The following is a 12,505-nucleotide window of genomic DNA, read 5'->3' as shown; positions in this document are numbered from 1 at the left end:
CACTACCCCCAGCATGACCCTACACTACACAAACACTACAACACTACCCTAAACCCTAAAACACTACCCCCAGCATAACCCTACACTACACAAACACTACAACACTGCCCTAAACCCTAAAACACTACCCCCAGCATGACCCTACACTACACAAACACTACAACACTACCCTAAACCCTAAAACACTACCCCCAGCATGACCCTACACTACACAAACACTACAACACTACCCTAACCCCTATAACACTTCCCCCAGCACGACCCTACACTAAACAACCACCACAACTCTACACTACACTAGCACAACACTACACTACACAATAACTACCCCAGCACAACCCCCACCCCTAAAAAATTAACCCAAAACCCCTTACCTCTCTCGTCATCGTGGTTTTCGAAACGCAAATGCATTTACCATACATGCCTTTACAACGTAATTCGTTGTAAAGGCATGTGTGATAAATGCACATGCGTTTTGAAAAAATGCGGCATGATGGTATGTGAGGTCAATGTCCTTGCGGGTAAATGGTATGCGGCCTGAAAGTCCGCGGGATAAAAAATGCGGGATAATGGCTGCAAACCATATATAGCAATCACCAGTATGTATATGACAAGCAAAGCGCTTTAGCACGGAATGGCAGTGTCAAAGCACTCAAAGTCCTAAGGCTAGCACGTAGCTCAATAGAAAACCAGGAGGTACAAAAGCAAAAGGTTGCGGGAAAGCACCCTAGAAAGGACCACTTCTAACACTGTGTATATCACATTCCACTTTGATTCATAGGATTAATTTGTTCTGAGAATATCTTGCCATAGAACACATGATTTAATAGGCATTAAGAAGTATCGGAGCCACTAGGGCATAGGTAGTGAGTATCAAGCAGCTGCATTTGTCTAAGGCATCATCTTGAGAATGGCCACTTGAAATATTAGTAACATAGTGATATTTTATGGTCCTGCTTCACGAAGTTAGCTTACACTTTTGAGTAATTTCCACTTTTGAGTATGTTTCCTACTTTTTTGTCTGTTCACAAAATCAGAGTGTTACACTGTTTGCGAATAGCCATAAATTAGTAAACTTACTCAGAAGTTCATAACCCCAGCCCCTTTAATTTGATAGAGACATGTAAGTTATACCTTTGAAGTAAATTTTCACTCGGATTTTGTGAATAGACAAAAAGTAGAAAATGTACTCAAAAGTGTAAATTACTCTAAAGTGTAAGTTTCCTTTGTCAATCAGGCCCCATGCCTTTTCTAACCTTAACATGATGGCCCACATGCATCAAGCATTTTTGCAGTCGCAGACGGTGCGATTCCTTAAAATCGGCCGTTTGCGAATGCAAAAGTGCTTGTTGGGATGCATCATGCCATTTTAGAAGTCGCATCTTTTTTACGATTTCTAAAATTGCATTAGCATTTAAGAAATCGCAATTGTGCGATTTCTTAAATGCTATGCATCATTGTAGAAAAATATTCTTTTTTTAAAATTGGAAGTGCAAATTACCACGAAGTTCAACTTCGTGGTAAATTGCGAAATTGATTAAATATGCACAAAAATGCATTTTTTAAACTGTAAAGTTACACACACACATGTCCTTAGGACATGTGTGTATGTAACTTATGCTGAAAAGTACATTTCAGGGGTGCATGGGGGGGTCCTTTGGACCCCCCCCTGCACCCATGAAATTTTCTAAGTGCCACTCGCAATTTCCATTGACTCCTATGGGCCTTTTGGCCCATAGGAATCAATGGAAATTGCGAAAATTAAGTTAAGAAATCGGTATTTCTTTGGGATTCGGTAAAAAATGCGATTTTTACCGAATCCCACAAGAATACCGAAAATATTGATGCATATCATTTTGCATTTCTTAATTTGCGATTCCTTATTTTTCGCAAATTAAGAAATGCAAAAAGACACGATGATGCATGTGGGCCAATAAACCGTATGGCTATTTCGCATTAAAATACATTTTTGCATTTGCATGCCAATACAAGGCAGAACCCCTCACTTGAACAGTCAAGAAGGGGTTCCAGTCATTCGTTTGTAAATAAATAAATAAGTGGAGGTTTCTACACATTTTCACAGAAACCTGACACCGGCATTGCCAAATCACCTCAGTTGCGAATTAGAAGGCTGCCTAGTCTTGATTGCTACTCGTGGCTCTTTTTTCCACCATCCTACACTTCCCGTCTCTGTATCTTACTCTTTCATGCTGTTTTTTATTGCTTCTTACATTTCTGCTCTTCTCTCTCTCTCTCTTGCTCTGTGTCATAGTTTGATTATGAAAAATCCCAACATTGACTGCCCACCACCTGAAACCACCTGCAGAAATGAAGCACTTGACTCTTAAGATATACTTATTAATTCCAGCTAATGGCCTCAACAGCCATCTCTAGACATCTGGCCAATGACCTCGCTCTTCTTGGTCCCCAATATCCTTGATGATACCCACTGTACTATAGTGCCTTTGTTTCCTTGTCATGTTATGCTGTAAAGCGCTCTGATACCCCCGGGTCTTTAAGCGCTATATAAAACTTCGAAATAAATAAATATCTAAAATGATAAACAAGTCTGATTTTGTCAACAGAACCATCACTCTAAACACAGAAGATGGGAACTTCTCGGTATCGATGATGCTGTACAAGGACAAGGATTTCGAGGACATGTGGACCACTGTTCCGTTTCTCACTCTTGAAGACAACATCTTTGTCAGAGTTCACATGGTACGAATGAAACTTTTATATAATGCTTTGGGTCTGTGTGTGTCATGCAGAACTCAATGTCTGGTGAACAAAGACAACTGTTTCACAGCTGTTAGAATGTGAGTGCCTATAAATGTATTTAATGAATTATTGTTCTCATTGTGAAGCGCTGTAAGGTCCTTGGCCATGTTAGCGCTATATAAAACAGCATATCTAATGTAATAACTAATCAAGAAAATAAATAAATGAAAATCCAACTTCAGTTAGGTTGAAAAGTATTTGCTGAGTCAGAAGAACTGTGCAGAAGCAGCCACAGAAAAGATTGATGTCACCAAAAAACATCCGTAGAATTCCACAAAACGTACTCTTTGTTGCGATGCCCAACACCAACACAGGCATCCACCACACAGTACAGTTATCCATAATGGTTATTTACAGCTTTGATGCACAGAAGTGACATGCCGATGCGAGGCAAGGTAATGACTTTCACAGTGCCATAGCTTGATCAGTAATATTGGGTGCGGAGTGAGCTTCAGAGTTTCCAAGAATCCCGCTGGCTTATAATGTTAAAATACATTATACGACCAGCAGGGTGCAAGAGAAGGACTAACGGGTAAGCCTGGGTGGAGTTCCGCTACGCGGAACTCCGCAAAGTGACAAAAAAACTCAGCTGCGAGTAGCGGAGTGCATAAGTTCATGCCATTCGCTGTGATTTTGAAAGCCGCTTGTTTGTCCCGCGCTGTAAAATCATCACGAACGGCACCATGCACAGCGAGAGTGGGTGCAGCTTCTTTTCTGCTGCTCGAGTCGATTTTGTGCTCGAGCTGCAGCTTTCTCAACGCGAATGGAAGGTTTCTCAAAGCGAGTGGTCGCAACCTGCTGCAACCACTTGCATTGAGAAATCCAACCGCCCGTGTAGGGAAATCCACCAGTAGGTTGATTTTTCTCACTCATTCGCCAACTAGACCGTGGCGAGCACGAGCATGGAAAAATCTCGTTAACGTTGACTAGCGCGAATGAGGAAAAAAACTTGTGAAGTGAGAGAAAACAATATTTTGTAAAATAACCAAAATTTTTTAAGAAGTTTAAATTAGAGAGGTAGAGTGTGTGTGCCTTTTTGTCTGAGTGTATGTAAAAATTCGAGGTGCAATCTGAGACACCTTACCATACCTGACTGAAAGCACCTGTACTCAACTATCTACCAGAAAATGCATTTATTGGGGGTTGTAACACCCGATACAACCCCCCAGAAGCTACGCCCCTGGATTTTCATATCACCAGCGGCATGCTGATTTTTCCCCTTTGCCCTGCGAGTGCATATTTTTCTTTTTCTTTTTCTCATGCCAGTTAATTTTACATGTGATGGTTATGTTCCACTCCCACTTTGTAAAACAATGGGCCTGTCTTGTGCACTTGGTGTAGGTTTAGGAGTGCAGGTAAGTGTGCTAATGGCTTTGCTAATGTTTATGAGCACCCCAAAAGCTATGACTCTTTCAGTGTGCAGCTCATTTACACAACCCAAATATGTCAGAAGAGTTTGTGGGCCTGGATCAAACGTTACATGTGGGGCACCACATACAATGAGCACCTGTTTCTGAATTTAAAAAAAACATGCACAGAGAAAACACACTAGCTCTGGCATCTGGTGCCAGCTGGTGTTAGATGCATCATTAATAAAGAGGACAGCCTTACTTCAATATCTAGAAACACATTTTGCGGCTCAAGCTTGGGGCCCTGAAAAAGCTTGGGACTGGGGAATAATGCCCCTTCTACCCACCTTTGACGGCCAACCTGTCTAACATTTCCACTACTCTTTCCCTAGGTGTCACTCATGTGCTTATATACTATGATAGTGGTGACCTGCTTATAATTATTTCAAAGAAAACTTTGTCATTTACAAACAAGGAACTGTTGAACTTGATGGCAACTAAGGGGGAACCATTGCAATCTCTGCAAAGTTCCTACTTTACTACTACTTACATGTGTTAGACAAGTGTTTTTTGAGTGCTTAGGATCTGGTGACTCAATTACATTTTTTGTGTGAGTGCATGCCTTGCTTAGCTTCTTCTCATGAAGATTCTGAATCTGTGTTGTGCTGATGACTCGCATGCCTTTTGTGTGGAAGTGCGTTCCTTGCTGGACTTTCCTCAAAAGTGACAACAGAAATGAGACTTGCATGCATTTTTTTGTGACAGTCCTGTGATACTAGGGCAGAAGTCTCTCTAGTGGCGAACTATGGGTACTTTAAGAGGTTTTTGTAGTGTTTGTTGAATCACGCTTACTTCACGATGAAGAAAACTATGGGACATATTTACAAGCCCCAATCGCCACTGGAACGTCACTTACTTTGACGCTCTCGTGGCGTAGCGCCATTTTCGATATTTGCAAGGTTGTGCTAAGCCACTTAGCGTGGCTTTAACACCACCTTGTAAATATGCGCATTTCTGCCGCAGTCCTCTGCTGCAAAGGGGCATGCAACGGGTGTTGCTGTGGGCATTCCACTGCAACACCCATTGCTTTTTGAAGCTGCCCCAGATTTACAAGGAGGTGAAAATCTGTGGCAGCGCCAAAAACTAACGCCATGCAAGCGCAGTCGTTAGATTGGCGCACGAAGCAAAATGCTTTTATTTCTCCTCGTTTTTGCTTTTTCTAAGTGTGCTGCAACCTGCAGCACACATATAATGAGCAAAAAAACATTATTGCTATTATTAAGTGACATCTTCCTGCACATCAACAATCATTCTTTGCAAATCAGGCACCCTTGCACTATGGTGCAAGGGGGCATCCGTTGGCGCTAGGCAGCTAATTGTAGCGCCAGCGCTAGGAAAAGCACAGGGCTGTGCCATATTGTAGTAAATAAGGTGCTTCCCTGCATTTTGGAAATGTCAGAGCACAACACTGCCAAATTTGGTATTCCCCCAAGCTCCAACATTTTCTAGTAAATATGCTCTCTGTTACTTTGTACGCCCCTTCTCACAATGTGCCTGACTGATTCAAGCTGATCCATGTCACTGTTTGAATGATTTGAACCTTTATTTTAGATCCTCACTCAATCTAATACGGGGGCAAATTTACAAAAAATTGATGGAGTGTTGCATAAAAGAGGAAGAGCAGGGCGGCACCATATCTGCTAAGAGATGGCACCTCTGCACTTACTGCAATGGAAAGTAAACATCTATTATGATGCTTATTAATGCAGTTTGTCGATTGTGTTAGAAGAATTGGGCTCTTCTGGCCAACTCTGCTAGAAAAAGCTGATGACAATGATGAGTCTGACTTCCATACTGTGTGAACAGATTACTGATGTATTCGAGAAACCACTGCAGAGGCAACTTTTTGCCGAGAAAAGTGCGACCACAGTAGAGGGCTTTTAATAGGAGCAGGGTCTAAAATGTATATGGTTGTATCACTGGTATCCCTTTCACTGTGTATTCTTTGAGGTATTTATAAAACATCGAGGACATTTCAAAAAGAAGTTAGTGTAGGTTTTCTATACTGAACTTCACATATATGTACTTTGGTGATAAATCCATCTTCAAGGTATGTAGATGTGGAGTTAGGAATAAGAAATCTATGCTACCCTACGTGCACTTACCGTCTGATATCTTGCCCTTCGAGGTCCTATCCACAATATTCTTGCACGCCAATATTCTTGCGCTCGATATTCAGTAGCAGAACGCTTATTTTTGGTCCTGTTTTTTAAATCGTTTTTTAAAAACTAAAATGAATATATGAAAACAAAATCAAGCTGCTGAATAGATCGCTCAGACGACTGCAGTGTCAGGGTTTCATAATATTTTCATTTCTTTCAAAGTTATACATTCTCGATTTTTTCAAAGATTATTTCTGAAATTGTAACAGTGAGAACGCAAGGGCGACGTGTTTGTTTTTTCGAAATGCAGATGACGATGGCATGCGGTATAGGAAGGAGACGAAAAGTACGAAATCTTAAGTGAAATGTGTTTTTGTAGCCGGTCTTGTTGACGCGGGGATAACAGGCAGTTACTGTTCTGGGTTGAAATGAAAAAAGGAAACATCATCCTTTCAGATGCGCAACTATTTAGCCACCCGCGGTTCAAAAACGAATTTAAAATGGCCGCTTGACCTAAAAACAGAGGGGCTTGCGCCGCCGGTGCGTCACTTTTAATATGCGGAAAAAGTGACGTACCGGTGGCGCAAGAGGCTTGTAAATAAGCTCCTGAGAATTTTTGAGCACTTTTTTGAGGATAGGTGGCCGCCAGCATTTAATTAAATAGATCTCTCGTGTTCTCTCATCTTCAAAATGACGAGCTTTCTGCCAGGCGGCTGTTCTTAATTTTAATAAGGGGCACCTGACAGAAGAGCTCTTGGCCCGGCCATGCAGGTATTTCACAGAGCCCTCTTTCATGCTGCGAGTGCCTAGAAGTACACACTGTCCTCGTGATTCTGATGTTGGAGTCTTCAGACGCCAATAATTTTCAGCCCAGGGCTAGAAGTGTGAAAAATATGTTTTTAGACCTTGGAAAGATACATCAAGTGCTTAGCATGTCTTGACGTGTTCTGGACGATTTTGCAAATCATAATATGCAAAGCCTGGGAATAGGCAGGCATAACAGGAGGTCCAGAGAAATCCCAAGTGCATGTAAAAAAGCGTACAGAGCAACAAGTCAACAATGCCCATGGACTGAGATGTGCTTAAGTATGGCTTCCAGGTTTGGAGAATTAAAAGTATTCTTAAAGCATCTGTTTTTTTTCTCAGATTTCCCCCAAGTCACTTGCCTCCACTCCATGTGCCGAGACTGCAACTGTTACAAATCCAATTGGCTGTTCCTAACCTCTGCTTTGCTCACAGAATTGAAATAGGCATTGATAAAGCCAGTAGGTTTGCTTCTTGTATGGTGCATGTATTCTGAAACACATAACATTAGTACGTAGATTGACAGATTACAGATACATACACACATTCAGACATAGCTGCATGTATATATATATATTGTTTGTGCACAAATCAGTGTATGTAGGTACAGCAGCACACATGTAACTCCAGACATATCTGCAACTATGCATTTAGATCACCAGGCCTAAAGCCACCAGGGCAAGCAAGCCAGCAGACCAGCTGGTACCCAAGCACACAGACCACCCACCCGGCTACATGCGGCATGCAGAATCACCTTCACCTTACACGCCAAATAGTATCCAACACATGTACTGGTACTTACATACAGCATAGCACACACATATACATTCCACACAATATAGTGAGACAGCACAGACGTATGTGCATATAGGCAGGGTTCGGGCGGACAGATTTAGGGACAACAGAGAGATGGAAAGACTGAGGGACACTTAACTTGTGCAAGAACACTCAGGCCATTTTAGATGGAGAAAGCAGTGAAGCACTCATTCCCAATCAGTCTTTGGTATCTCCTTCACACTGAGTGATGCCAGATTTCATTTTCCATGCCTATTCAATCCTGCTCATTTTTGTAATGAATATCTTTACTCAGCAATACTATGCATTGCACTTCACACTCTGCATTTTTTTTACCATTGAGTATGCCTCTCTATAGGACTAGCATATGTCGTATTTAGGGTTGCCATAGCTGAATGTGCACAGCACAACATACATCCAGTTCCAGGCTTTCATTTTGCAAATCATTTTCATCAATTGTGTTAGGGCCATATGAATGAAATTTCTATTTTGCATTTCCTAAATAGCAAATTCCAAGAAATCACTATTTAGGAAATGTGAACTGGAATGTACGAAAATAGAGGTTTCCTAATTGTGATTCCTACAGAGTAGGAATCGCTATTAGGAAATCTCTATTTAGGAAATGCTAAACCATTCATTCCTGTGGCCCATAGTTATGAATAATTTTGCATTTCCACATTTGCGATTTCCTAATAGGAAATCACAAATGAGGTAATGCAAAACCAAGGGTGCCAATGGGCCTAAGGCCCCCCTTGATGCCCCCCCCCAAAAAAAGTGGTGCACATGTAAAGCGCACAAATGACCTAGGGGTGTGTGTGTGCTACATGGCACTTTAAAAAATGCATATTGGTTGCGGCTGACTTCCATAGCCTACCCTTTTCTTCTTCACTGAGATGTCTTGTGTACAGTGTCTCCCAGAAGTTTGTTGTTTTTGCATTCAGTGTAGATGTTTTGGGGCTCAGGAGTTTGTAGATCTGCGCTGTCTGGTGTCCAACCTTGTTGAGGTTGCTCATGTACTGTATGATGGTGGGCGTTCCTTTGTTTAGGTTCGCCTTGGTGATGGCTGTTCTTATTTTGAGGAACGTGTATAGTTCTATGTCTGGTAGGTTGTGCGTCTCTTTGAGGTTCTGGAATGTGATTGGGGAGTGGTTTTTTTCCAGTTGCACTGGGGTGGTGATCCACTTTTTGGTCCAGGCCTCGTTGTACATCACCCTCCCTTGGTATTGGACTCTTGTATTAAACCAGAGTGATTTCCAGTTGGTTACTCTGATCTGTTGTCCCATTTGCTTGTCTACTCTTAGCAGGGCTGTTTTGGTGTGTTTGATGATGGGGTCATGTCTCGCGGGGTGTTTGTTCGCTGTGAGCATTGCTATTGGGTTTATCTCTACACCTTTCTCTTTTTCTTTCACCTTCTCCAGGGGATAATCAGCCGCTTAACTATGTATACGCGGGGCAAACATGGAACCAGGGAATACCAAGAACTCCCCGCTGTAAATATTCCCCCCCCCCCTGCATTACTACTGTACTGTATTGGAAAATCTTCTAAATAAAAACCTTTTGAAATAAAAAAAAAATAAGGCATATTGGGTGCATTTTTTAGAATTGCACATAATTACCATCAACTTGGGGTCATAGCATTTCGTAAACACCCATTTTGCATTTAGGAATTGCTTTGTACATATGCTTAGGAAATCGCAAATAGGAAATCCCTATTTGCGATTTCCTATTTAGGGAATTGCAAAATGAGATTCCTACTGGGTTGAAATCACATTTTGTGATTCCCTATCTGCCTTTGTACATATGGAAAGGCAATTTAGCATTTCTTAATAGACCTAAATCGTGATTCGGTCTGTTAAGAAATGTTAAATCCTTTCGTATTCATGGCCCTTAGTTCTGTTAGGAAAAAAAATGAAAAAAACAAAGATTAAAACTCCCATGATGCATCAATTTGTTCAATAAACTACCAATATGATAAACTTGCTACATAGTGTGTCATGTATAGTGATGATCCATTTCCTCTTTGTGTCTCCCATTATGCTCCCTAGTGTTTAGCTGTTTCTACCTTCCTAAATTCGTGCCTCCACCGTTGCACTTACTGTTGGTCATATTAGTGTCTTTAATGTTTTTTCTTACAAGTAATTTGATGCGGTGCTACATCAACATTGTTTTATCTACAGCGGGCCGATATCCTTGGGTCGAGTGTGCTATGGGATTGCACAGATAAAAAAATGACATAGCATAATGGAACATAACATAACATCATTATCAGGATGGTTCTTCTGCACGAGTAATGTTTGCATCGTCTGATACAGTTGATCACCCTTCAATCACATGCCTTGGTTAAAATATTTTAGAACACAGCACAGGCTGGAATCTAAAGATTTTTTTTTTTATCTTAGAGCGGACATCGTGAACCAAATAGGGGCATATTTATCAAGGCTTTACACTGGTGTAAAATCACAAAAAGAGACGCAAGCCAGTGCAAATTCTTGATTAACTCTTTACTTCCCATCAGAAAATAGGTTTTTTTTGCACTGGAAAGTTGTCTAAAAGTAACATAAAAAGTGCTTGGTCCCACAAAAATACTCTTTCGTCAAGGGGACGATCTATGGGTGCATGGTCCTTCCCATGTTACCATCTACTATGCTACGAACATATGTAATTCAGTGTTTTGCATAACAAAATATACCCTCCAGGGGAAGCCACAGATTTAGATAAAATATTTTTTTCTCCAAATTATTTACCCTTTATATGTGTGCTGCACTATACAGCTCACTTACAAAGAGGGAAAAGTTTTAAAAGATGTTTGAGCTTAGTATTTGGTACTAGGAGGAGTCCAGTACAAACCGTATGCTACACATCACACCTTTACACCAAGGTGCAAAAGTGTGTTTATGATGCTATGAAGCCTAATTGTGCTCCAGAGCTTGAGAATAGAGCAGCAGTGCCATGTCTGTATAGATGCGGCGCTGCCCAGAAATTAGGTTTTGTAGCTGTTTCTTTATATGTTTTCATTTCATCTGTCTTGAGAAAGCTAAATGAGCATACTTTATTCAGTCACCCAAGATTTTGCAGTCTGGCGAATGTTCTCTATTTTCATCCTCCGATTCTTTTTTAAAAAAAATTATTTTTAATATTCAGCAAAGAAATTAAACATAGTCAATCAGTTGCAGTCAGCTCATGTCCGTTACCCCAGCAGAAATACAATTTGAAACAAATCAAGACAGTTCCGTATCCATAGCAATAGGCCAACAGTTTAGTCCAGTTCTTCCGAGCCAGGCCGTGATACAAGGGGTGGTTCACAGAGGTTGCCTCTAAAAACGTTCCAGCTGGACCAGACCTCTCCCCATTTGCGGGGGCAACCTCTCGCTATATACACAGTTTTTTCCTGCAGCATGCACCAGTCCATGTCGCTTTGCCAGTCCACAAATTTCGGTAGATTAGGGGCCCCCCACAGCCTGGCAATGTTCCTTTTTGCCACCATCTGCCCAAGTGTCACCCATATCTTCCCTTTAGAAGGCAGGTCAGATGGTTCCCAAATGTTCAGGAGACATCTCTTGGCCTCCAAACGGATCTCCGCCTCCCATACCTCCCCCATACATTGCACCACCCTTCTCCAATATCTTTGTACCTTCGGACAATCCCATAGTATGTGGAAGAAGGTGCCTTGCCCTCCACATCCTCTTCTGCAAAGACCTTCTCCTCCCCTCCCCATAGCTTGCAGCCTAGTGCAGGAAATATATACTCTATGCACAATTTTTAATTGTATCAAGCGCAGTCTGGCCGATATCGCCACTTCCCTAGGGGAGGCAAGAGCCCAAGTCCACTCCTCCTCGTCCATCTCAAGCCCATCCGCAACCCATTTCTCTTTTAGGGAGAGGAGCATGTCGGGGGGGTTGTTGATTAGTTTTTTGTAGGTTAGAGAGATGGCGTGGTCTGGTATATACCCATCAAGTAGTCTGTCCTCAAGTGGGGAGGCCTGAGGCGGTGTGGTGTCCGGCTGGATGTTGGTTTGCAGGGAATGTCTCACTTGTAAGTATCTAAAGTGTTCTGTGGGGGCCAAGGCATACGTGTCTTGCATGTGTGCGAATGTGTGGATTCCCTTGGGGCCCCATATGTCCCCAATCCGCGAGATCCCTATCAGGTCCCAGTTACGGAACCCCTTAGTGCGTCCCAAGTTACCCAGTTTTTCTGACGCCCAGAGTGGGGTGAACATAGTTAGGACACCCGACCATCCCAATTTCCGCTGCGCACATCCTCCGATTCTTGATTCATTTTATTTGTTTCCAGTGTGTCCATCCAGCTTTCTACTTTATGTAGCTTTCCATCAAATTTTTCAAAAGTGCAAAGAGATTATTTTGAAATCTTTGTCTTCCTCGTGATTATTCTCTTGAGGGTCTTTAATTAAAACAAGTATAACAAGGATACTTTGAATAATTTCCGCCGCTTTTTTACTACTAGTGTGGGTTGTACTGTAAATAGTTTGACGTTGCACCAGGAGGCTAAATAACTTTTTCACTCTGGCACTAATCAAGGCCCATAAGAATTGGGAGCTTGAAATCCAGGGCAACAGATATGTGCAGAACAGCTAGTCGTGTGCTGGGGGCATCCACA

The 12,505-nt window shown here is 41.9% G+C and overlaps 1 protein-coding gene across 1 annotated transcript in view; it reads left to right on the top strand.

The window, feature by feature from the left end:
- Positions 1-12,505, top strand: part of LOC144761640 (alpha-tectorin-like) — a 317,960-nt gene that overhangs the window by 196,971 nt on the left and 108,484 nt on the right. Inside the window, exon 5 of the mRNA XM_078646930.1 lies at positions 2,586-2,721. Within this exon, the coding sequence (XP_078503056.1) occupies positions 2,586-2,721 (136 nt within the window). The remainder of the gene's footprint in view (positions 1-2,585; positions 2,722-12,505) is intronic.

Source organism: Lissotriton helveticus, chromosome 6, assembly GCF_964261635.1.
Source record: "Lissotriton helveticus chromosome 6, aLisHel1.1, whole genome shotgun sequence".
Lineage (NCBI taxonomy): Eukaryota > Metazoa > Chordata > Amphibia > Caudata > Salamandridae > Lissotriton > Lissotriton helveticus.
This window is presented reverse-complemented; position numbering and strand designations above follow the sequence as displayed.